This window comes from Rutilus rutilus, assembly GCF_951802725.1.
Source record: "Rutilus rutilus genome assembly, chromosome: 6".
Lineage (NCBI taxonomy): Eukaryota > Metazoa > Chordata > Actinopteri > Cypriniformes > Leuciscidae > Rutilus > Rutilus rutilus.
The window spans coordinates 7,297,287-7,323,867 of NC_140214.1; the positions used below are offsets into that span (position 1 = coordinate 7,297,287).

Below are 26,581 nucleotides of genomic sequence, written 5' to 3' on the forward strand. Positions count from 1 at the left end.
GTCTTTCTTCAAATCTCCCTCTTGCTCACTCTCTCCTCCCCCATCATGAGTGGACACGCCCCCTACTTCTGATTGGCTCACTCTCTCTCCTCCCCCATCATGAGTGGACACACCCCCTACTGCTGATTGGCTACAAGTGTGTTGTGCTGCTCGATCAGATCCACTTTCAACAGTGTTCTCAGAAATCACTTACCTTTAAGACACGTGCTTTCTATTTCAGAATGAATGGTTGAGTAATTAAACAAGTGGCTTAACCGGAATATCATTGTTTTCTGTTGAACTCAGTTGTGCAATGCTTGTGCGCTCTTTTTAAAGAACAGTTGATGCCATTACTTGACCCCTTTAAAAAAATAAAATAATTTGAACATATAAAGACGTTAATTTATGTAAAAAATCTCTAATTTTAAAATCTATAGGCTATTGACCTCTATATATTAGTTTGTTTAACTCTGTGCAAAGTGTGTCACTGTCAACAAAGGTCACCCTTTTAGTCTTCACACACCCATTTGTCTGTCTCTATGAGCGGTGCTCTCTCTCTCTCTCTCTCTCTCTCTCACACACACACACACACACAGAAATTCTCTCCCTGAGTGAATATGTCAAGGTCACACATGTGTAAGTGGCTTCTGGAAGAATTTCACTGTCATTTACACATGCTCACAGTTGACAGGTTCACCAAATGGAACAGGTGTTCCATAGATCGTATTCTATTACTAGAACACAAATGTATAGGCCTAAATCTTAATATGTTTTTGTCTTCATTAAATGAGTGCGTACTTCCTTAATGACTGTTACTTGATCTGTTTTTCTATGTGCAGTAAGAACAATGGAAGAGTATCGCGTTCCATTTAGAGTAGGCTGGATCTTCACAGGGCTATAACCCATGTAAACTGTTTTACAATAACTCCAGACTTGATAAAAGCAAAGTAGGACTTCCTTGTCACTTCTTTAATCCTAACATAACATCGGGAGGCAATTGGTGTAAGGCCGTCCAGATGAGACGTGATCCTTAGGTCTATTGCCTGACGCTGCTGTCAATCCCGTACGGGGCGGTGATGTTCAGCCTATACCGGAGCGCGCGAGTTGCCGAAGCGCACGTCCGACACCGGAGGAGAAGTTGAGCAGTGCGGAGCCTTTTATCCTCTCCAGGTTGCTTTGCATTGCTCTTACTTCAAACAGGAATTAAAGGTATTACTCTGGTCGCAAAGACATCCGTGAAATAATGGCGGACAGTAGAAAGTTCATCGAGAACCTCTCTGGAGCAGGGAAGTCCATCGGCGTCTTGACGAGCGGTGGAGATGCTCAAGGTATTTCTTTTCTTTAACAAACCGAATAGGATGTATAGGGTGCTTGTTTGGTCGACATCAAGGCAGATTGACTTGTTTGCATCTATTGATCTGATCATTACACATCTTAACGTTAGGCAAAACAGAACCAGTGCAAGATGATAACAGAAAGGCGCGGCAGTTCCGGGCTTTAAAATGACGCTAAAATTACTTTAGCAATACTTTTATAGCGATTGCGAAGCATGTTTTCAGTCGTTAATGAGCCTACTAAAAAAACTGATTTTTAAAATATGATTGGAATATGTTTATAAATAGATAGTTTAGGGTTAAACACATAGTTTATAGATAATTGAATTAAAATAATGAACTTGCATCGCTGATGACAGCTCGAGCGTCATGACAACGCGTAAACTGCTCGTGCGACTTTCAACGCAACTGGAATAACATATTTATGACGCAGCATTTACGTTATGTCATACGTTTTATGCTGACATTGGCTTTGCAGTCAGCCTAAATCACGAATGAATGAAAATTCATTCAAAATTCGTTCATATGCCTATCTTGCTTTTTGTCCGTCAAGTCAAGTATATTTGTATAGCGCTTTTCACAATACGGATTGTATCAAAGCAGCTTCACAGTATTAAATTAAAATAATACAACAAGGTTTGTTTCTAGTGGAATTTATTTCCGTCTGTGTGTTTCCTGTGCATCTTTGTGCATATCGCGTGTAATGTGTCATCATAATAAATATATAATGGTAAGGATGAGTGCGCGTCTACGTGATGGCAGGCAAGTATTAGAGCGAGACTCCCATGATTCCGTGATCACGTGGGAAAAAACGACGGCATCCATTCCCAAGTATGATTGCGCGCGGGTTAAAACAAGCCTCGGATAATCATTTCCGTTCAATGCATGCATGAAACGTTCATTGTTTTACGGCATGTTTAAGAGAGAACTAAATAGGTCACGAAGCGTTGTTTTGCTCAGTGATGCAATGTCTGACTCCCGTTATCAGCTGCATCTCAGTTAGAAGAGACAATTGTATTCTCCACAGAAACATGTCTGTTTGTTTACTATTGAATGCGTGTGCACATTTCCTGTACCAGTCTAAAACAATAGTTTTATATTTACAGTATATAAAAGAATGAATTATATAATGGGAGTTCATAGGAAAAGGGTGTATTGCTGTATTGCACAGCTACTCCTAGAGTTTCCACTTTTGACCCTTTTTACCTTGGTTCATATAGTGATGGCACTATGTTTCCTAGCAACGGTTTCCTGACAGCAGCCCTCCCTTCACTGTGGGTTAGGCTGGACATTGCCTCAGGGGAATAGATGCTTAATTTAACTTGTCAGATCACAGCACTTTGGGGAACATACTGATCAGAGCCTCCACCTTTCATCCCTCTCTATTTGTGCCACAAATGGTCTGGAGATCTTTGTTGATGGTTTAAAATGACCGTTTTGATGCATCAGAATTTGTGAATGATCAGTCTTTTCTGTATTTCTTCATGTAGGTATGAATGCCGCTGTGAGGGCAGTGGTCAGAATGGGAATCTACGTAGGAGCAAAAGTTTATTTCGTCCATGAGGTGATTTTTCTTTTGATTCCCAAGATCTAAACTACTATGAACTTATATATTCCTATGTGTTCTCTGTGAAATTTATATAGGACATTAACTGTTTAAAGACAACATGAAACGGAAGTTGCGATAGTCTTTACTTCCCTACTGTGATGTATATGAGTGAAACGGTGTCATGACAAATCAGGTCCTCCCTTGAAATCGGTTCTCTATCAGCGGTTAATGATTATACTAAATACATTAAAATGATGTTAATTTAAAGTATATATCTCACTATACAGTGCATAAAACAAATTGAACACAATTTCTTTCACTTGATAAACTGTTAATTAATTAATTAATTAATAATAATAGCCTATTAAGTGAATAATTGAACATCATTACATTCTTTTTATAACAGAAATATTTGGATATTTAACATGTAATTACATGAAAGATGATTGTGAATACATGAAGGTCAAGTTCAAATGCATGTATAAACTAAGCTATCAGGCTAATCAGGTAACTGCTATAGTACATAAGCTAACTCATACAGACATAAATGGTCATCATTATTAACATGATTTTGTAGGAATTGTAATCAGGCACTAAAGAGAGTATCTATTCAAATCAATCTGAGCCAATGGGATAGCTTGGGGTCCTAACAGAGACCCGATTTCGAGGGAGGACCTGATTTGTCACTGCAATGGCTTTTCAAACAAGAAAAAATGTAGGCCGGGACTTGATTTTGTCCATAGGGAATTGATTGGATCGTTGCATGGTTGTGGTTTTCTATTGGTCGATCTCATGTGAGTGGCTGGTTGTCCTGCCCTCGCGCCAGTAAACACATTAGAGAAGAGAAGAGATGTTGCTACAAGAGGGAGAGAAGTTATTTTGATTAAAGATTACTAGGCCACATGAATATAAAAAAATGATGTGCATGAATAAATAATTTATAGTAAATTCTACAATGTTCCATTAATAAAGCTGTCCATTTTAATTTCATGGTGACTTTAACTATGCTGCGATGTAGTGGTTAAGGGTGAGGACGGGTAGCCAGAAGGTTGCACTATGTGCTCCGATCACGACACTAGCAACCCTATGTAACCCCCTGTAGTCATTTCATGTTGGTATTTATGACCTTTGCTGTGCAGTGATAAATAAAGATTCTAGGATTACAGCAAGCAGCATTGTTTATGTGGATAACAAAGGACATACATGAAAGCTTGAAGGTGGTGTCCATAAATAAATGTTTTTTTTCCTCAGGGCTACCAGGGCATGGTGGATGGAGGTGACAACATCAAAGAGGCATCATGGGAAAGTGTTTCCAGTATGTTACAAGTGGTAAGCAAACTTCCATATTATATTAAAAGCTAAAAAAACACAAAATTGAGCAAGCACACAAAAATAGAGAAGATACAGTGCAGGGGTGTTGCTGGCGCTGCAGATTTTTATTATTTTATTTTTTTACTATAATTAAAAATAATTAATATAATTATATAATAATTAATATTATTATATTCTATGTAAAACATACAAATTTAATACATGTTATAATATATATATAATAATGTATATATGTTATATAATGTTATATGTATGTTATGTAATGTAAAACATTTTCTATCCAGATTTTCTGTATGCATCAAATACTGCTTGCAAGCAACACCTTCAGTACCTTCCACTTCTAATGTGATGGATGATCCATAAGTAATATTATCTGTGATTTTTGTGTGACAACACTACAGTGTAGCCTATTTTCTTAATGTCACTGTATGTGTGCAGGGTGGCACTGTGATTGGCAGCGCCCGTTGTAAGGATTTTCGTACCCACGAGGGACGTTTGCGTGCTGCTCTAAACCTGGTGCAGCGTGGCATCACTAACTTGTGTGTGATTGGTGGAGATGGCAGTTTGACCGGAGCTAATCTCTTCAGGGAGGAGTGGAGCGGACTGTTGGATGAGCTTGTCCAGTCAGGTAGCAGAGTAGGAGGGGCTTATACATGGGATGAAGATTTGACATTTCTTACTGTATTGAATAACATAAAACCTGTGTATCTATGATTTGTTTTTTCTCTCCCAGGTCAAATCACTGAAGAGGCTTCCCAAACTCATTCTACGTTGCATATTGTTGGGATGGTTGGCTCGATAGACAATGATTTCTGTGGGACAGATATGACCATTGGCACTGACTCAGCACTGCACAGGATCATAGAAGTGGTGGACGCCATAATGACCACCGCACAAAGGTATATGCTAACAATGACAAAAAAAAAAAATTTATTACATTTTTTGTTACATGTTTTGTTGTATTTTTTTAAAGCAGAACTTGGTAACTTTTTTAACTTAATAAAACTGTCTAGAAATCATTTGGATGGTTAAACAACCTGTTCTGGTGATATTGGTGACTTTCCCCGCTCCCCCCAGCGTTCCCAGGCAGAAAACCAACCTTGCAACTTGGGGACTACCGTCCCGGCAAGATAGAAATGGGAAGTCTCGTGAGAAGCGAGAACGAGAACGAGCGCGAAACACGAATTGCTTTACGGCAATTCGACATAAACACACACGCATGTATGATGTATTACCAGATTACCCACCTCGGTAGACATAGCTCCACACGATACAGTTGGCTTGCTCCGATCAAAACAAACGCACATGAGCAGCGGTAGAGAGGGGGAGGAGGCTGCCGCAAGTGAGTTTTATTACGACCGTGTTGTGAAATATACGCCCCCCACAGCTGTAGGGGGAGCTCGTGGGGAAAACATGCGACAACAAAAGGGAAAATCAGCGAAGAAGTGACTAGAGTTCGCTAGAGTTGCCGAGTTCTGCTTTAAATAATTAAACAGTGTTGTCAAAGGTCATATTGTGGCTTATCAGAAACTTGCATGTGTCATTATATTATTAACATTCTACCACAATCAAGCTCAAATGGAGTTATGAGGTTTTTGACCAGTGGATGTCGGACACACATGTTTTGTCCATCATTAGAACGGCTGCATCTGAGGCAGCAAGTGATTTGCGTTACGTTTTCATCAACTTACAAGTTATAAAGTTTACTCCTCAAATACATAAAACATTAGCCTTTATATATGTAGTGTTTCTTGAATAGAAAACACTACAAAAGAAAATGCTGTACTTAATCAAACAAACAGTTCTTTATTTACCTTTTTGCAAACAAGCAAAGACGGTCCAAACTGCATTTGGCACTTCATTCAGAGGCAGGTTTGAATGACAGTCCTCAATCCAATGGAGTTGCGAGGTTTAGTTACAAGCTCTTTTTAATACGTTTCATTGGTTAAATATTTGCAAAACCCACAGATAGACGTAAAGGGTGACCAATAGTAATGAATGGATTTTTTTTTTGGGGAAAAAATGATGAAATATGGAGATACGAGTTTTCTGAACGATATGTGTTAAAGTGTTTTACCATTAGAGTGAAATAAAAATAATATATCATTATTTCTCCTTATTGTAATTTCTTTTTTTATATTGTGTGTCCTTTAGCCATCAGAGGACCTTTGTGCTGGAGGTCATGGGTAGACACTGCGGGTAAGACCATAGACTTGAAACACTCAAAAAGAAACATGCGTTTATAATCAGCATTAAACCATGTGTGTATGTGTGTTAGGTATCTAGCATTAGTCAGTGCTCTTGCGTGTGGAGCTGACTGGGTGCTGATTCCAGAAATGCCTCCCAAAGATGGCTGGGAGGAACAGATGTGTCACAAACTATCAGAGGTAACACTCCATACACAGAAACATGCACACAGAAACATACAGCCACGCTCAAACCAACTAAAGCAGAGAGACTACTAACCTAACTACATTGTTCAGTAGCGTAAGTAGCTAACAAGCTACCTTTTACAGCAGTTGCAGTGTAGCCTGACCAGACATTACATCACTGTTTTTTAATGTTGCATTATATTGTGCGTGGAGCTTTGCAGTCGAGCGAGCTGAAGCAATTTACATTTATTCATTCAGCACATGTGCTTTTATTCAAAGCGACTTACAAATGAGGAACATCACACGCAATTTGTCATCAGAGCCAACAATATTTGCGGAAATTTCAAGTGTGAGCTAGATTAGCACACAAGCTAGAGCTAAAGTGAAATGTATTCTTTAAATGTAATAAATAATTCCATATATATATATTACCATTAGAATAAATGTTAGAAGCAGCTTTCATTATCTAATATTAATTGAGTAACACTTGAATCCATTGAATCATCACTCAGTTGTGTTCCTGGAACTCTTTCATTGTTTTACATTGTCTTTTTGTAGAAAAAAGAAACATGTAATTAAATACTGTAATCAATAAATGAGTGTTTTCTTATTAGTTTAGTACAAAAAATATTTGTATCAATAGATTAAGTTTGATGCTGTCACTAATTGATCTATTTTTTTTTGTGCCAGAAAAATGCTTCTCTTTTTTAACGGAATCATATAATCTCAACTGATGTTTAGATGATTTAATATCTTATAGCTTTAATGTACTTAGCGATTTGTTTTAGTAGCTTGTAGTGTAGGAAGCCACTTTTTCGATAGAATAACTTGACAGTACTAGCTTGTGGTTTAGCTTGCTACAGTTTCCCAAGCAGCTGAACACATTCAAACAACACACTCATGCATACATGCCCACACACACACACACACACACACACACACACACACACACACAGCATGTTTCAGTCCTCCAGTGTTTGTCCTGCAGAGCCGTTTGCGAGGTTCTCGTCTTAATATAATCATAGTGGCTGAGGGAGCCAGAGACAGAAATGGAAACCCCATCAGCTCTAATGAAGTGAAGGACGTGAGTATCTTCTCCCTCTTCTCACCAGTGTGTATGTATGTACGAATGTGTGTGTGTGTGCGTGCTTTTTTTCCCTTGTAGAATCGTGCTGATAAGAAACGGCTTAATATCATCATAGTAGCTGAAGGTGCTATAGACCATAACAACAAGCCCATAACCACAGACCTTATAAAGGACGTGAGTAATGCACAGCTACTGCACATGTATGAGCCTATAAATGACAGCTTTCCTTCGAAAACAAAATACTTCAGAATTTATTTATTTATTTACTTTCTATGTCCTAATTTTGTTGCTGAAGTAATAATAACAAATGCATGTTTTGGATTTGAGTTTTGTCTTTTTGTGGAAGTATCAACTGTGCGTGTTTCCATGTGATACTTCTCTTTATTTAGTACACTGATTGTGTTTTTATCTGTGTGTTACTTACTTTTATGCCTTTAAGTCACACACATTTCTCTTTCATCATGCATGTCTCTGGTTATGTTTGCTGCGCTTGCCTTCAGAATAAACCCCTTTAGAAATATTGCTTTGTTCATGCATGCATGTTTTAATTCATGTTGGAGTTTTGAGCTTGGTTTCCAAGTTCATTCTGACATTATTAATAAATCCATCTACACTACTGTTCAAAAGATTTTTTTTTTTAAATAAATTAATACTTTTAATCAACAAGGATGCATTAAATTGTTCACATGTGAAAACCCCCCCCCACTAAATCACTATTTTTCTGTTCTTTTGAACTTTCTAATCCTCACAGAATCCTTAAAAAAAAAATCAGGTTCCACAAAAATATTAAGCAGCACAAACATATTAAGTTTTCAATATTAATAATAATGATAAGAAATGTTCCTTGAGCAGCAAATCTGCATATTAGAATGATTTCTGAAGGATCATGTGACTCATGTGATCACAGGAATAAATTACATTTTAAAATATATTAAGACAGAAAATTTGACATTTTATTAATATTTCACAATATACAATTTTTTATGTATTTTTGATCCACTAAATGGTGATCATAAGAGACTTACAGTAAGAAACTTGTTTAAAAAAAAAAAAAAAAAAAATCTTTTGAACAGTAGTCTTCATGATCCTGCTGGATCTGTTTGAGGAACATCTGTATTTGAGTTGAAGTGAATATTGTGTGACTCTCTACTGCAGCTGGTTGTGCGCTGTTTGGGGTTTGACACGCGGGTCACCATTCTGGGTCACGTCCAGAGAGGAGGAACACCCTCTGCCTTTGACCGCATTTTGGTATGGTCCTGACTGTATTTGATTGAATTAGACAAAACACACTTTAGCATGTTGTATTTACTCTCCATCACACAGTTCTCTATCTCTCCTCTGTTCCTCTGTAGGCGAGTCGTATGGGAGTGGAAGCCGTGTTGGCCCTGTTAGAAGCGTCTCCTGGCACTCCGGCGTGTGTGGTGTCTCTGTGTGGGAACCAGGCTGTCAGGGTGCCTCTGATGGAGTGCGTTCAGATGGTGAGAAAGGAACTTAACTAATGACTGACTTTTGGGTTTTAAAGTTTATGGTAACGTTTATTAAATCTGGGAGCTTTGGTCTAGCAGTTAGTGCAAGTTCCTGTTTCCTGTCGTCTTTCCACATCTGTATCAGTAAAATAGGTTAGATTTAATTGCATTTTTATTTCTGAGAATTTTGTTATTACAGAGTTATACTTTATATTGCTGCATATAGACAACGTGGTCCATATAAACTCCATTAACAGCCAATCCTGAATCTCAGTTTCGTTCAATCAAAATAGTATTTGCTTGTAGTTCGATGCTCTGTTTGGGAGTTTTGGAGTTTGCAGTTTGATAGTTTGTCATACTACAGACGCAGGAGGTCCAGAAGGCCATGGATGAGAAGAGATTTGAAGAAGCTGTAAAGCTGCGTGGCAGGTAACACACAAAAATCATAATTTTACTCTACAGAGCAGATGTCAATGGAAAAAATATTCATAATATCCGTTTATGCACTTTTTATCACAACAGGAAATGTCTGAATGGCTTTTAAATCCTTTTACTCTTTTTTTTTTGTATTTTAGAAGTTTTGAAAACAACCTGAATACCTACAAACTCTTGTCTCACCGCAAGTTTGATACTGAATTTCCAAATGTAAGTCAGTCATAATGCGAAAAAGACATAATGTATATTTTGCACAACATGTTTGGTTTGATTGAGCCACTTTCTGTGATATTGAAAGCTCAATGTTTATTTATTTTCTTGTGTGGATGAGGATGGAATGCTGGAAGGCCATTGTCATGTATGTACTGTACATGGAATATAGAATAGAATAGAATAGAATAGAATAGAATAGAATAGAATGAATAGAATAGAATAGAATAGAATAGAATAGAATAGAATATAGAATAGTCAATGCTTTGTCTTTTCCGAACTTTTCCATCTATTTTTAAGTCAAAAATGCACTATATACAGGGGTGCACATAACTAGTGTGCATGCGTGGTAACAATAAACGATGCACAGCAGAAAACGTGGAGGGAAGTGCTTTTGAGTACCAACATTTTTGTCATTTTTGGGGACAGGGACACGTTTGCTTTGTGGAGTAGGATTTTTCTCCATCTCTGGTAAGATTAGCAATCATGATGATCCGTGAGTTGATCCGTGATCCGTACAGACCAGGCCCCACGGTTCGGCACACATGTGATTCACAGATTAACTGCTAAATTTAACCATTATGGAGTTTTTTTTTTTTTTTTACAATTCTCTATCTGAATATAATTTAAAATGTAATGTATTCTTGTGATGGCAAAGCTGAATTTTCAGCATCATTACTCTAGTCCTTGTCACATGATCCTTCAGAAATCAGTCTAATATGCTGATTTGATGCTCAAGAAAAACATTTATTATTATTATCAGTGTTGAAACATACAATTTCAAGATTCTTTGTTGAATATAAAGTTCAAAAGAACAGCATTTATTTGAAATGCTAATCTTTTGTAACATTATAAATGTCTTTACTGTCACTTTTGATCCATTTAATGCATCCATGCTGAATAAAAGTATTAATTTCTCTTAAAAAAGAAAAAACGAACGTGAACGGTAGTGTATTAGTTGTTTGAGAGTACAGGGAGACGATATGGTCAGTTGAAATCACATTGACGTGAGGCTTCCACAGATCACTTAACAAAACATGCACTCTATAGAATACAGTAGATTCAAAGGTAGTTGCATAGACAATAAAAATAGAACATTTTATCCTGAACGTGAAGAAAGTTAAAATCAGAGGCACATGACCACAGACCACATAATTACACTGCTTTTTTTGAGTGATTTACTCACAAATGCAGCTTAATCCAGGATTTTGTTCTGTTGTTTCTGTTGTGTATCAAATGAGACTTAACACTGTATTGTTCTATAAACATTTCTGCATGTCTTATGCAGTCTATGTAATAGCAGGGAGCAGATACTTTGAGCTCACTTTGAGGCCTGACTTCTGATTGGTTATATAAACCTTCCTTTTAAATGGTTTTGTGTTTCATTGTGTGTATGGTATGTGGTATGTGATATGCTCTCTTCTCTTCACTAGAGTTCATTTAATGTGGCCGTATTGAATGTCGGCGCTCCTGCAGCTGGCATGAACGCAGCCGTACGTTCGGCCATCAGGGTCGGGATCACAGAAGGCCACACTATGTTTGCTGTTAGTGACGGATTCGAGGGCTTCTATAAGGGACAGGTAACGCAACACAAACTAACAGACCTTTATGTATAATTGGTGTTTCTTTAAATATGGACACTTTTTTTTTATGTTGATGATTTTAGGAACTTTTCAAAAGCTTTTTATGTAGATATTTCATTGTTTTACTCTTCTCCCAGAGCCAGACTTCAAAAGATTTGAAAATAGGAAAATACATTTTAAGAACATTCAAAGAACCTTTGATAAAAAGAAAGTTTGATAATCTAAACAAACAGTGAAGTAAATGTAAAAAAATTCAAAAGGTAAATTATTTATAATTGTTTTTTTGTTTTGTTTTTGTTTTTACAAATATTACATTGTTGTGGCATCATTTTCATCACGACCAACAATTTTGCCTTCAAGAAAGATTTTTGAAACATAAAATTAGGGATGCACCGATATGAAAAATTTGACCGATACCGATAACCGATAATTCTTTATATCTGAAAGCCGATAACCGATATATTGGCCGATAAATCTAAATCCAAACTTTTTGAGAGCCTGATTACAAAAACAAAAGTTTCACCATTAAAAGTCATGTCCCAAAACACAATTATAATGTTCTCATTATAATTTTATGTAGCCGATATCACAGCACATAACTGTATTTTCCTTATTTGAAGTGATTCCAATCATATTCGAAGCAATTTAAAGCCATCATGGCAGTACAGTGCGAATCTGAAGAGTCTCAGCTGAAGGAAATAATACAATATTTATCGGCTTTAATATATCGGACACATTTTCTTATCAGGCCGATAACGATAACATTAAAAATGAGCATATATCGGCCGATACCGATATGGTGGCCGATATATCGTGCATCCCTACATAAAATGTTACCAAAGTATTGGTAAAGATAATATATTATTATTAGTCTGTGAAACACTGTGAGATATATAGACGTAGCATATAGACGTGTGTATATGAATCAGTCCCTTGCCAAATGAGATAAACAGTCATGATTACAGTAAGCCCATTATTCCCTCCCACAATCCCCTGCTGCATTGTGCTCAGTGCCATATTTAACCTAGTGTAGCATTACAGATCCACTTTATACTACTTGCCTCATTCAGAGGAAATGGTGCTAATGCTCTGTGTATTCTAATTAAATGCAAGTTTGAGGAGTTTTCTTGTTTGTTTTTTGCCCAAATATCCCTTAAATGTGATTGGATATGTTTCTCTGTGTAAGAAATGAATGCTCAATATCTAGGATGTATATTATGAGAAAGAAAAACAACATTAAACTCAGTTTGACAGTATTGAGTATCAGTGATCATACTTTTCAGCATAGCAGTTTATAAAGAGATACCAATTTAAAACTCAAGCAAAGGTCCATGATCCCATATTTACTTTGATTTGTTCTGCAGATAAAAGAAATAAAGTGGGGTGATGTTGGGGGCTGGACAGGCCAGGGCGGGTCCCTGCTAGGCACAAAAAGGTAAGATTATATTTCTGAGGGCCCGTTGTCAGTGAAAAAGACACTGATATGCCTTTATGCACTGAATAAGATGCTTTCTAATATCCTGAAATATATTTTTCAGAACTCTCCCAGCAAAACACATTGATAAAATTGCAGAACAAATGAGCATTCACAACATCAATGCTTTACTGGTTATCGGAGGATTTGAGGTATGTAATGTAATATTTACAGTATTTGTCTGCATTTATGTACATATGTGTATTAATAAGTAAAATAACATTTTGATTCTATTACTTTCTTGCTGTTCATTATGATCATGTGCAATTGTGTCTCTTTTTTGTCATAACGGTGCAGTAGAGGATTTCTGAGAAACGCTGTTAAAATTTGAAATCATAAAAACAAACACACTCCTACCCAAAAGGATCACACCCCTATCTTTATAGCCCCACCCCCAAATTCACCAACACCCTATGCAACACAGGCATTTCCTCCCTAATGAGTGGACACGCCCCTTACTGCTGATTGGCTACACGCGCGTTTTGGTGCTCCTTCCGAAACAGCGTTTCGTTTCTCAGAATTCGCTTACTGCACCTTTAAATGATGTCATGATGATATGTTTTATAGTATTTATTACAAATTGTTATTTACAGATGCGAAACAGTAATTTACAGTGTTTTTTTTTTCTATTGCTACCAGATATTAATTAGTTTGTAACAAAATAACATTTAATTTAATAACTGAGGCACAACATTTATTTGTTTAGAGATTATCTTGTTATTTTAACAATACATATCTTATAATATAATAAATAGATTAAAATCATTACATCATACAGTACAGTTCAACATTTTTGGGGTCAGTGAGATTTTTCAGTAGGAAAGAAATTAAAATGCATAATATATGTATAATATGTTTATTTGTAATTATTATAAATTTTCATTTATTTATAATTTTTCATAATATTTCTTAATATCACTGTTTTTACTGTTTTTACTGTTTGTAAGTCAAATATATGCAGAACTTGGTGAGCATGAGAGACTTCTCTTAAAAACATTTTAAAAAATCTTACCAATCCCAAACTTTTGAACAAAAGATATGCAATACTGAAAATTCTGAACTATTTACTGATGAAAATCTGATAACATGCAGTATTGTTGCAAAAAGGCTCTTCATCAATATGTTGACACATTTTGTCTTTTTTCCTGATCTTTATAATATCATATCGAAAAGACAGTAAGAGTTTCAATTGTTTTGTGTTTCATCTGTCATTTCACAATCGTACTGTAAAACTTCTACATAAATACTTCCAGTCTCTTCCTACCTTCATGATAAAAGTGGGCATGGCTCCCTTCCCCTTCTTAATATTACCCATAATTCTAGCCAGTGACCCGTAAGTCTTGCTCTGACCGCAGGCATATTTGGGGTTGATGGAGCTGCAAGCAGCTCGTTCCAAACACACAGAGCTTTGTGTTCCCATGGTGATGGTCCCGGCCACTGTGTCCAACAATATCCCCGGCTCAGATCTGAGCATCGGGGCAGACACGGCCCTCAACGCCATCACGGATGTAAGACGTCACACACTCGTGTCAAAGAGTGTGTGTGTGTGTGTGTGGGTGGGCATGTATATCTGTTTGTCAAGAGCACTGTCAGTAAGATACGCTGAAAGGTCATGGCTGATGATGACCAACCTCCCTGTCAGGAAACACACAGGTCATACGCGAAATACTTGAAGGTTAAATTACATTTTGTGAATATCGGCTGTAAGCCTGGATAATTTTGGATTTTAGATGCAAATGTAGACCTTACGCAGAACATAGAAAGTGTGAAAGAGCTATATTTGGTGGAATAAGGTAGATTTATATGCATTAAGGTGAGGGAAAGTTATGTTTTTTTTTCAGTTTAAGTAGAGCTATTTAACAGGGTGTTTGGTAGAATTACTGATATAGGATGATGTAGGATTAAGTATGTTTACATGTACAGTTACAAGCAAGCTTTTGCGGGTTTTGGGTAGTCAAGCTACAGTATTATCTGACTTAGTACACACGCTTAAACATAAAGGTTCTTTATTGGCATCTATGGTTCCATGAAGAACCTTTAACATCCACGGAACCTTTTCATTGCACAAAAGGTTCTTTATACTGGAAAAAGATTTGTTACATTATTAAATGTTCTTCACACTAAGAAAACAAAATAGTTTTTTTTAAAGAACTGTTTAACTGAAATGTTCTTTGGGGAACCAAAAATGTATCTTCTATATGGCATCACTGCGAAAACCTCCTTTTGGAACCTTAATTCTTAAGAGTGCATGACACAATATGTAATCTTATACAGGGCCGTAACAACCATAGACATTTAAGGGGATGAGATGTTGCCAAACTGTCCCCCAAATATTCTTGATGCTTATCTGCTGCACTTCATTATGTTTTAAAAGTTTTAAAAGTTGCATTTTAGGCTGCTCTGTCTCTGTGGTCTAACAGTGCTTATCAATGCTAAAAAGAGTGAGATGGCCAATCAAGTCAAAGAATGCAGGCCTTACTGTTCACAGGAGCCCAACGCTTCAGAACTGTGAACGAGTGTAAATAGCTAAGCAAAACTAATATTACACTGAATATTACCGTTGGTCATTTAACATTTCTAATTAATTCATAACTGAATGTGATGAGACAAGAAACATTAACAGAGGCCTTTTCAACATACTTTATTTGCCATAAGAGTTAATGTATGTATTAAAATAAAAATACTATTTGCAAATAGTACAAATTAATTAACAATCCTTTAATTATTTCATTCATTTAAATAAAAAGATTATTACTACTTTGGTTTGGTCCCCCCCAATGTTTGAGACATGGTTATGGCCTAAACAAAATTGGTGTAGAAACTATTTTTACTCAGAAATTGCTTGTAAATTTCACAAATAATGACAGGGAATCTGCAAGTAACACATTTGATTAAACTTGAAATTTCAAAGACTGAAATAGTATTTTATTGTAAAACGTACTTCGATAATCATGTTTGTATTTACAACTTTGAAAAATATTTTTTTTTTACTGTGTAGTTTAATCTCACTCTATAAGTGACATTTAAAACAAATTGCCTTTGTCCGACTGAAATCGAACTTTTAAAGTGCATGTGAACATACTTACAGTGCTCTCTGTGTAGAGCTTGGATTTGTAGCATGAAGTAGAGCTGCATTTGTTGGGGTGGGATATCGCTGTGTGTGATGATGGGCTGAGGTTGGCGGTCACTGCGGCCTGACTGAATCAGCGTGTCTGGAGACGAACGCATGTGGTCACACAGCACTGCACAACCTATCACCCAGTCCTGCATCTGACTGTATAACTGTGTGTTTGTACCCGTGGTGTGTGTTTATATTGCAGCCGGGCCTGGTCCAACAAAGTAGCAGAATCATAATGACATCCAAATTGCAAAAATGTTTGCATTTTATGTTTGATTATAAAATGTGCTGCCAAAAATGATCTAAAAGTTTTCCATTCTGTTTCATTTATCAATATACCTTTATTTATATACACTGTGAGGTGAAGATTAATATACTTATTAACCTTGTACCTTTGATCTCAGTTCTACTGTTTAAAAAAAAAAATATATATATATAATAATAATAATAAAAATACTTCTGAACAAATGAACACATGAATTAATGTCCTGAGACTAAGTATTAGGAATTGAGTTCAAAAGCATTTGACCGTGAATAACATCACTAACAAAAAAACAAACATTTGGACAAAAATCAATACAGAATTTTTCATTAATTTTAATGGGTAAACTTTAATTTATATCCTATTTATGTTGTGGAATAAGCTTTTATTTTGTGTTTCAGCAATAACAAATAATTACATGCTCTTAAAACACTCTTAATCACTGATGCTAATGGATTAATGAAATATTTCTTTTTTTTTAATTGCTAACAAAAATATTTTCTAAGAACATTTTGCTAATGTTACCATTTAGTTAAGAAAACTTTATTCTGAATGTTCTCTGAACTTTCAAAACGTTCATTTTTTTAAAAAAAGAAAAAAACAATTGTCAATGGTAAGAAATAATTTAATTTTATCATTCTTCACACGTTACTCTTGAATGTTCTCCGAACATTCTGAAACAAGTAGTAACATTTAAAAAATGTTAGACCAACATCCAACTAAAACGTTTGAAAAAAATTATTAAATGAACGATGTTTATGCTTTTGTGCTAACGTTTTAAGAACATTATTAAAGACCACATAACTTTGAACAAATATTCTATTAACGTTACTGGAAGAACATAGTCAGAACGTTAGCTAAAGTTCTCGGTCTTTGTTAGCTGGGTTTAGTGGCACACTGCCAATTTCATGCATTCATTTTTCAGTTTAAATTCATACTGCATATGCTGTCCATAGACATTAAGTTGCATTAACATGCTGTTTTGGGCCTGGCCTGATGTCTTGTGTGTTTCTGTCTGCACGTGTGTGTTATGTTGTGCTGTTTTAAGGTCTGGTTGTGCTGCTGTTTGGTCTGGTTGTGCAGTCGGTCACACTTTGTTTGGTTATTGTGAGGTTTCCTGCTTTCTAAATAACTTGCCTCAGTCACCATTTAGCCAATGCCATGCCCACGTCACGAGGATCTGGTGGTCAACTTTCGACCTAGTCGTCTTGAGCAGACAGGAAACACTTTTTCCCTCTCAAAACAGTCAGAAAGGACGTCCTGTTTTGTGTACACTAGTAAGAGAGTAAGTGAGCAATCGTCCTAATGCATGTGCACTGCTGCAGGCCTTTGAGAGTTTGCTGCAGCTGGTGGATGCCCGCAGAAGTTATGAGGAGTTCTGTGTGCCCATGTGCATGCTGCCCGCCACCATCAGTAATAATGTAGCCGGCACTGACTTCAGCATTGGCGCTGACACTTCCCTCAATGCCATAGTGGAGGTAAGACACACCATCCTCGCCCCGGAAAGCCAGATGTTACCATGTCGATTAGTACAGCGGAAATAAAAAGAATTTGTCAGACTGTATCTTTAAAGGTGCACATGTAAGACTGAGACAAAAAAACTAATCACAGCATTCTTGGATTTTATACTGACACCTACTGTGTGGATTCAGCATCACACGCAAGAAAATGTTTTTGGTTATCAGTACCATTGTAGAACTTCCCCTTTCGCATGAATGATTCATTTATTCCAAGAGGAAGTGTGGGTTTTACCAAGATAACAGGTGTGTTCGACTTCATGTGGCGCTGCGCAGACCGATCGGCATCTGACTTGAAGCACTGCACTGCAACAGAAATTTTGTCTGACTTGAGACAGCGTCATTGTGAAATATGGCATCAAAGTACCGCGAGAGTGATTCGGAAGCAGCGTGTCCAGAGCGGCTACATAAGCTCTGATGACGACACAGCAAGTTGACACACAAACCCGCCTCCTCTCACTCACTTGTTTCATTTTCTCTGGATGAATATTGTTGCTGTTACAGGGCTTGAATTTCAGCGTGGGATTGCACGTATTGTGCATAATTTCACTCATTCCCGCAGATTTTGTGCTTACACCCAAAGTGTGCGCAAATAAGGTGTCAAATACACACAAAATAATGTCAAAATGCCGGTCTTGGCGAGTATTCATGTAAACACAGTCGGTTATGTTTTAAGATAACGTAAACAGTTGAGAAAGAAAACACATCTGTAACAGAATAAGGGATCCGTGTGTCGGGTCTTAAAGTGACAGCAAATTATTATTATCAAATTATTAGGTAATATAAAAAATATCTAGATGGCGGTATTTCCTCATGGTATCGATATCAAAATTGTGGCTAGTAACTTTGGAAAACCACTAGCCACAATGGCTGGTGAGCAAAAAAAGTTAATGTCATCATAACCTTAATGTTATATTGTGTCATGTTTATCAAAATAACATAGATAAAAATATATAGACCCACTTTATTGGTATTTAAATAGTATAGGCTTATTTTGAACTTTATTCTTGTACAGATGGCGCTGTATTAAGCAGTACATGAAAAGTGTTTCTGTTGCTTCATGAAGCAAAAGACTGCAAGCGACAACTCTCGCCGGTCGGTCTGCGCAGCGCCACATGAAGTCGAACACACCCTAAGTGAGTATACTGTTGTATTCGGCTGGTCATGTGATCTCAATATTGCTTTTAGGTAAAAAAAAAAAAAAAAAAATGTATTTGACAAAAAACACTTTAAATGGATTTGTCAAATATATATATTTTTTATATATATATATTTTTTTTCAAGTGAAAAAAAAAACATTTAGTGCACCTGTATGAATTTATGATTATGCCTGGGAGATATAAGAAATATATATATTTTTTTATAAGAATATAATTTCATGCGAGTTATAAGAAATATATATTTTGTATATTTTTTACAATTTATTATAAAAATATAATTTTTCAAGTGGAAAAAACTATTTAGTGCCCTTTTACAATTTTACGATCATGTCTGGAAGTCACGAGAAACGGTCACGAGAAACGCATACAGAATGTTTTTTCCCGGTTTCATTTAATTGTTTAGATTATCTGCCCGTGAGATATTAGGCTTTAGATGTGAGAGACATTATCTGGGGTTATATAACATACCGAACTGTGTTTGTCCACTACAGGAACAGATTTATATGCTGATCTGAAAGCTTGTATATTTTCCCAAGTTGCATGGTAAACATGGATCCTCACAAAAATCACTTATTTTATGAGCTGAAACCACATGCATGTTCTCTATTGTTGTGAACTATATTGTGTCTCGTGCTTGCATGCGATATCTTGCATACAGGTCCAAAATTAACACTCAACAAGTGCTGTGAGTATAAAATTGGTTGGAAGTGCAACATTATACATGGACAAAGTGTATATGGAGAACATGTATAATTCAAAAACTTAACTCTAATAAAGTACTAAATAATTTAATTGTAATAGGCAATAAATATTTAAAATAAAAAAATAAAAAAATAACCCACTATTGGCCAGTTCATTTTGGACCATGCTTCAGTACTTGTGTTATACTTGAATGCATCTTTAATATCCCGTATGTCTGAGTTTATGGTTGTGTGTCAGAACGGCAGTCTGAACTCTGTCCGTTAATGAAGTGTGTGTGCATGAGTAACGTATAGGTTTCATTCTTAAACCATTACAATGTGTGTGTTAGACGTGTGATCGGATAAAGCAGTCCGCCAGCGGGACCAAGCGGCGCGTGTTCATCATTGAGACGATGGGCGGTTACTGTGGTTATCTGGCGACGGTGGGGGGGCTGGCGGCCGGAGCCGATGCAGCCTACATCTATGAAGAGCCGTTTGACATCCGAGACCTACAGGTGAGAGACACGCACTTCTGTCCATATTCACTGCAATGAATATAATATTTCAAATATACACCTATGTTACACCTGCAGTGTAACTATAGAATGGATAAGGTGATTACAGTGTTCTCTCCTTCCCCGTCCTCTGTCTGCTCTGTCTCATGCGCAGGGAAGAATATTTAGCAGTGTGTACTATTTAAAGAAACAGAGAGAGAGAGAGAGAGAGAGAGATGCTGAGTTTTTATGAGTGCTCTATTTTTCAGTCTAACGTCGAACATTTAACTGAGAAGATGAAGACTAGCATCCAGAGGGGTTTAGTGCTCAGGTATGATCTATATATGGTACATACAGCATTTATACACCACACTGATTTCATTCAGCTGTATCATGTAGATCTGTATGTGTAGAAGGAGTGAGGCGTGATTGTACGTGTGTGTGTGTTTTACAGGAATGAGAACTGCAGTGAGAACTACACAACTGACTTCATCTACCAGCTGTACACTGAAGAGGGCAAAGGAGTCTTTGACTGCAGGAAGAACGTCCTGGGACACATGCAGCAGGTACACACACACACACACACACAGGAGAAAACAATTGAACATGATCAGAATGTTGTTCATTTGCCACGTTATGATGTCCTGTAGGGTGGTGCTCCTTCGCCGTTCGACAGGAACTTTGGCACCAAGATCGCTGCTAAAGCCATGCAGTGGATCTCCAAGAAGCTCAAAGAGTTTTACAGAGAAGGTAAAGAGAAATCAAATCACTCCTGTAAAGATGCAGTCTGGGATTGTGTGGACTCAGACTCTGTCCTTGCTAAAGCAGCAACAGAAAACTTACATACTCACACAGCTGCAGGAAATGACATGCTGATAGTCCCAGATCTCATTTCTGCACCAGATACATTTATGTAATTATACAGAATTATCTTGATTAACTAAGAGGATAATGTCATTTTAATGAGCACAATTACATACGTTTAGTAAATTAACATCAGTGCCATGTGTTTGTCATACTTATGGGTTGCACATATTTGGATGTAAAATGTAATATAATATTCAATATAAAACAATAAAATAAAGTATTATAATAAAGATATTAAAAAAAAACTGTAATTAATAATGAATTGTAATAATAATACATTACTATTAATAAAATAATGAATGTAGCTTTTTTAATTTGAAACTATAAAATATTATAATAAAATGTTATACATATAAATTACATATACTTTATTATTAATCAAATGTATATATATATATATATTAACAGACACATTTTGATCTTAAAAGCTTATTAGTAAATAAGATTCATAAAAGTGGTAGAAATGTTGTTCATTTTTCATTTTACAAATGTAGTTAAAGGGACAGTTCACCTAAAATAATAATTTACTCACCCTCATGTCGTTCCAAACTCGTAAGACTTTCGTTCATCTTCGGAACACAAATGAAGATATTTTGAATGAAATCTGAGAGCCTATTGTCCCTCAGTTGACAGCTACACAACTACCACATTGACGCTTCAAAAAGTTCATAAAGAGATTGTAAAACGCGATTGCTTTATATGATGAACAGACTGAATTTCTGCTTTTATTCACATATAAACATTCATCAACTCACACATCAGTTGTGGTAAACAGAAGCTCAAGAATGTACGCTTGACGTGCGAGAACCAATGAGGTTCATTCTCGTGTTACGCAGCACGTTTGAGCTTCAGCAAGAACCAATGAGGTTCATACTCGTGTTACGCAGCACGTTTGAGCTTCAGCAAGAACCAATGAGGTTCATACTCGTGTTACGCAGCACGTTTGAGCTTCAGCAAGAACCAATGAGGTTCATTCTCGTGTTACGCAGCACGTTTGAGCTTCAGCGAGTACCAATGAGGTTCATTCTCGTGTTACGCAGCACGTTTGAGCTTCAGCAAGAACCAATGAGGTTCATACTCGTGTTACGCAGCACGTTTGAGCTTCAGCAAGAACCAATGAGGTTCATACTCATGTTACGCAGCACGTTTGAGCTTCAGCAAGAACCAATGAGGTTCATTCTCGTGTTACGCAGCACGTTTGAGCTTCAGCGAGTACCAATGAGGTTCATTCTCGTGTTACGCAGCACGTTTGAGCTTCAGCAAGAACCAATGAGGTTCATTCTCGTGTTACGCAGCACGTTTGAGCTTCAGCAAGAACCAATGAGGTTCATTCTCGTGTTACGCAGCACGTTTGAGCTTCAGCGAGTACCAATGAGGTTCATTCTCGTGTTACGCAGCACGTTTGAGCTTCAGCAAGAACCAATGAGGTTCATTCTCGTGTTACGCAGCACGTTTGAGCTTCAGCGAGTACCAATGAGGTTCATTCTCTTGTTACGCAGCACGTTTGAGCTTCAGCAAGAACCAATGAGGTTCATTCTCGTGTTACGCAGCACGTTTGAGCTTCAGCAAGAACCAATGAGGTTCATTCTCGTGTTACGCAGCACGTTTGAGCTTCAGCGAGTACCAATGAGGTTCATTCTCTTGTTACGCAGAACGTTTGAGCTTCAGCAAGAACCAATGAGGTTCATACTCGTGTTACGCAGCACGTTTGAGCTTCAGCAAGAACCAATGAGGTTCATTCTCGTGTTACGCAGCACGTTTGAGCTTCAGCGAGTACCAATGAGGTTCATTCTCGTGTTACGCAGCACGTTTGATCTTCTGCAAGAACCAATGAGGTTCATACTCGTGTTACGCAGCACGTTTGAGCTTCAGCGAGTACCAATGAGGTTCTTTCTCGTGTTACGCAGCACGTTTGAGCTTCAGCAAGAACCAATGAGGTTCTTTCTCGTGTTACGCAGAACGTTTGAGCTTCAGCAAGAACCAATGAGGTTCATACTCGTGTTACGCAGCACGTTTGAGCTTCTGTTTATGTTCACTGATCAATGTCCATATGTAAATAAAAGCCCAAATTCAATCTGTTTATCATATAAAGCGATTGTGTCTCTTCTGAAAATTTGGACAAAATTCATATGGATTAGTTTTACGATCTCTTTATAAACTTTTTGGAGCGTCAAAGTGGTAGTTGCATAGACTGTCAATGGAGGGACAGAAATTTCATCAAAATGATCTTTATTTGTGTTCTGAAGATGAACCAAAGTCTTACGGGTTTGAAACGACATGAGGCTGAGTAATTAATGACAGAATTTTCATTTTTGGGTGAACATATACCCTTTAACTAATGTTAACAAATTAAAACTATTGTAAAGTGTTACAAAATATATTATATACAAATATAAAATTGTTCGGTCTTGACCGTATAGATTTTCATATGTCAGTGTTGAGTTATTTTCTTTTGCTCTTTTTTGCTTTCCTCGGTTGGCTCAGATGAAGGTAAATGATTTGCATCTCAAAAATGTATTGTTTTAATTCACTTCAAAGTGCAATGTTTTTATGCTTGTAACTTTCGCTGGTGATTTTGAACTGCTTGTGGACTGTGTGCAATACCATATTTTTGTGTATTCTGCAGGACGTGTGTTTGCGAACACAGAGGATTCTGCGTGTCTGTTGGGGATGCGGCGCAGAGCTCTGGTTTTCCAGCCCGTCGTACAACTGAAGGATGAGACTGATTTCGTGTAAGACAACAAACACACTTAACAAAGCTGATTCTAATATCCTAGTAATGATGGCATAATAATTGTTTCCAAGGCAACTCTTAAAGGATTTTATGATGTAGCATTTGACTTTTTCCTCAGAAGTCCATGTGTAATGTTAAGGTTCTTGCTCCAGAAAAAAAAAACATAATTTAGTCTGACTTGACATTATCTCGCTGACCTTTAGAATTAAAAAGGCTGTTTGATACTGTGCCTTTAAGACTTCTAAATACTGAACAGCCATGAACATGTAAATAGGGCGATGATATGTTAATATTTTCTGCTTAATTTTAATAAATGATCCGGGGGGACTTTAGAGTAGTGATGGGAGAAACTAAGCCAGTTTTAAACCAGTTTCTTCACAAAATGATTCACTGTTTCATTAACTAAGAATAGCATGTGCTGTTTAATGTTTGATGATAGCGTTATTTCACATGTGCGTTAGCAATCTTCTATCTCTTGTTTCTGCTCCTTGTTTTTGGATACGGAGATTCTGTACTCTTTCAGAAGAGGCATAATAGCACCCCATACCATATAATAGTTAAAACATTGATTGCTGGAAAATTCCGTCAATGGCGTGGAAAGAGTTAATTCTTTTTAAAGGGGTCATGACATGGATTTTTATTGTCTATTCACATTATGAGCCAACCTCAAGGAACATAAATAAATAATAAAACAAATAAAGTATATATGTATATGTGTGTGTGGAAAATGTTCAACCCTCATTCTGACTCTGTCTCAAACGATCTGTCTTAACACTTTCCCCGCCATTGACGGAATTTTCCAGCTTTCCTATTATGCAACTGAAAGAGTACTGAATCTCCTGATCAAAACATTAGAAAAAAGCAGCAGAAACAAGCGGCACCATATGTAAGCAGATGCATGTGTAAAATAATGCGATCATCAACATTAAACAGCTTATAAATCAAAACTGCCTAATGTTACTGAATGAAATGTCGACCCAGGACGAGGTATAGGACTGTGAAGCTTTGGGGTGTTGATGGACTCAATCTACTCATATGTGTTTTGATCATCGTTCTGAATCCGATCCAGATGAAACCTTTGACAAAAATGTGATTTTCTCAGCTTTTTGCTCAAAATGTTGCTTTTTTATGAACTTACCCACATTCAAGTGTTGATAAAAAAAGTTTTTTTTGGTTTTAAAGCAGAGGTTCTGTTCTTTCTTTTGATATATAGCATGTTCAGATATTTATACAACAAAATATTCTGGGGGCCATAAAAAAAAAGAAAAATGCTGGCACTGACTAGCCACTTTAAAAAAAAAACGCTGGCAGGGAAAGAATTAAAGGGTCCTTTAAAGCTTGTCAGAAAACAGCCACTGTTATGATTGCCTAACAGAATTGCAAAAGAAACACTATCAATGCACACTCGCTATTGCATGCGAGTAAGTGTTTTGAAAACCCGACTTTTGGACTTGATTTAAAACATGCTTTGTTTATAGGGAGGACATTTATAGTCTGAAACTTGCAGGATGTTTTAATGGTACAAAGACATTTTATATGTCAAAAGATCAAGGCAAATTTAATTTCTCACGTCATGACTCATTTAACTCAAAAGAGCAAGGAGATGACAATCCTGTTTTACATGATATGCTCCCTTTAACATTTCAAAAAACATTTTAAAATGATACAGACTTGGCTTTTGACCTGATACTTTTTATTCCCAGTCACAGGATCCCGAAGGAACAGTGGTGGCTCAGACTGCGCCCACTCATGAAGATTCTGGCCAAGTACAAAACCAGCTACGACGTGTCCGATGCGGGCCAGCTTGAACACATCGTCCGTCCGAGAGCTAAAGACAGCTCTGCTAATGAAAATCAGCCCAAGTAAAACCTAGTTGTCTTGCAAGTATAAATGTGATTCCATAGCAGATCTGTAGCAATCTGTCTTGACCTGAACACATACTCATATACAGTCCATGTAAAGCAGTTCACATTAAAGCGTGACCATAGACATACAGCCACAAAATCCTTAAATGTTCTAGATCAGTGTTTGACAATCCATATGCTTATCCCTTTAATGGGGCCAAGTGGTATATTTTGTTAATATGCAAGATTTCCATATTTATATTTATTCGAATAGAGCTTATTTTCATTGATTGAATGAACGATCCAGCGCCACTGGCTTGTAGTGACGTAATCCCACAACTGCACCTTGTTTTTGTTGAAATGGAGTCTGAATGAAGTCTTCCTAATGAAGCTGCATATGCTATGGCACTTTGTACAAAAGCAGATATTGTGTTAGTGTGTTTGTCACGACGTATATGTGTATATACATCTAATGCTGCATAAACTCCCTTTAGAATGTAAAAGATGTGGCTTGTCATTTAATTTATTTGAGCAGTTGTTCACAGTGCATATTAAAACATTTAACCCTCTGGTGTTGCGTGGTGCTCAAAAATGACTGATTTTTATTTTATTTCAATAAAATGAATATGCTATTTTTTAGTTTGATAATGTTCTTTAATATTTTTGTAGTTTTATAAATTATATTTCTGCAATAGTTATGATACATTTATTACCTGTTTGCCACTTTTTCAGCGTAGACCTAAAAATGAAATTTCCAACTTAAACTCTCATAATTCTTGAATGCTTTGGAGTACAGACTTAAATTTGTTCTCTTTTTAAAAAACACTTGGCAGATTATTGCTGAAGTGAAAAAAAAGTTAAACTAAAAAGTTATAGAAGTTTAAGTCTACTATGAAAAATGTATAAAAATACTTTTTAAATTTGATGCAAAATATATATATTTTCAAAAACATGTTTTATTCCAAAGCTTTGAAAAAAATCAAATCCATAAATCTAAGGTCGTGTTCCAAATTTGAGCTTGATATCTCAAAAAATTGAGCTTTCAGTAAGATTTTTTTTGGGTGCAGTACCAAAAGTTTCCACT

At 36.6% G+C, this 26,581-nt stretch overlaps 1 protein-coding gene across 5 annotated transcripts; it reads left to right on the forward strand.

Moving 5' to 3' along the window:
* The first annotated feature begins 908 nt into the window (after nucleotides 1-908).
* pfkpb (phosphofructokinase, platelet b) lies at nucleotides 909-26,066 on the forward strand. 5 transcript variants are annotated; one of them, XM_084411795.1, is made up of 23 exons: nucleotides 1,082-1,307; nucleotides 2,804-2,877; nucleotides 4,114-4,191; nucleotides 4,633-4,822; nucleotides 4,928-5,093; nucleotides 6,349-6,393; nucleotides 6,473-6,581; nucleotides 7,732-7,827; nucleotides 8,809-8,901; nucleotides 9,006-9,131; nucleotides 9,484-9,548; nucleotides 9,695-9,764; nucleotides 11,198-11,344; nucleotides 12,712-12,782; nucleotides 12,886-12,973; nucleotides 14,177-14,329; nucleotides 17,527-17,679; nucleotides 19,909-20,073; nucleotides 20,322-20,383; nucleotides 20,507-20,618; nucleotides 20,703-20,802; nucleotides 23,546-23,651; nucleotides 25,357-26,066. In XM_084411795.1, exons 1-23 carry the CDS (start codon nucleotides 1,223-1,225, stop codon nucleotides 25,517-25,519), a joined length of 2,517 nt encoding a protein of 838 aa, XP_084267921.1. In that variant the 5' UTR covers nucleotides 1,082-1,222; the 3' UTR covers nucleotides 25,520-26,066. The 5 variants fall into 5 exon arrangements, with proteins under 5 accessions (XP_084267917.1, XP_084267918.1, XP_084267919.1 ...); XM_084411791.1 differs by lacking the exon at nucleotides 17,527-17,679 and having other exon boundaries at nucleotides 909-1,307; XM_084411792.1 differs by lacking the exon at nucleotides 14,177-14,329 and having other exon boundaries at nucleotides 1,067-1,307.
* Nucleotides 26,067-26,581: the final 515 nt, after the last annotated feature.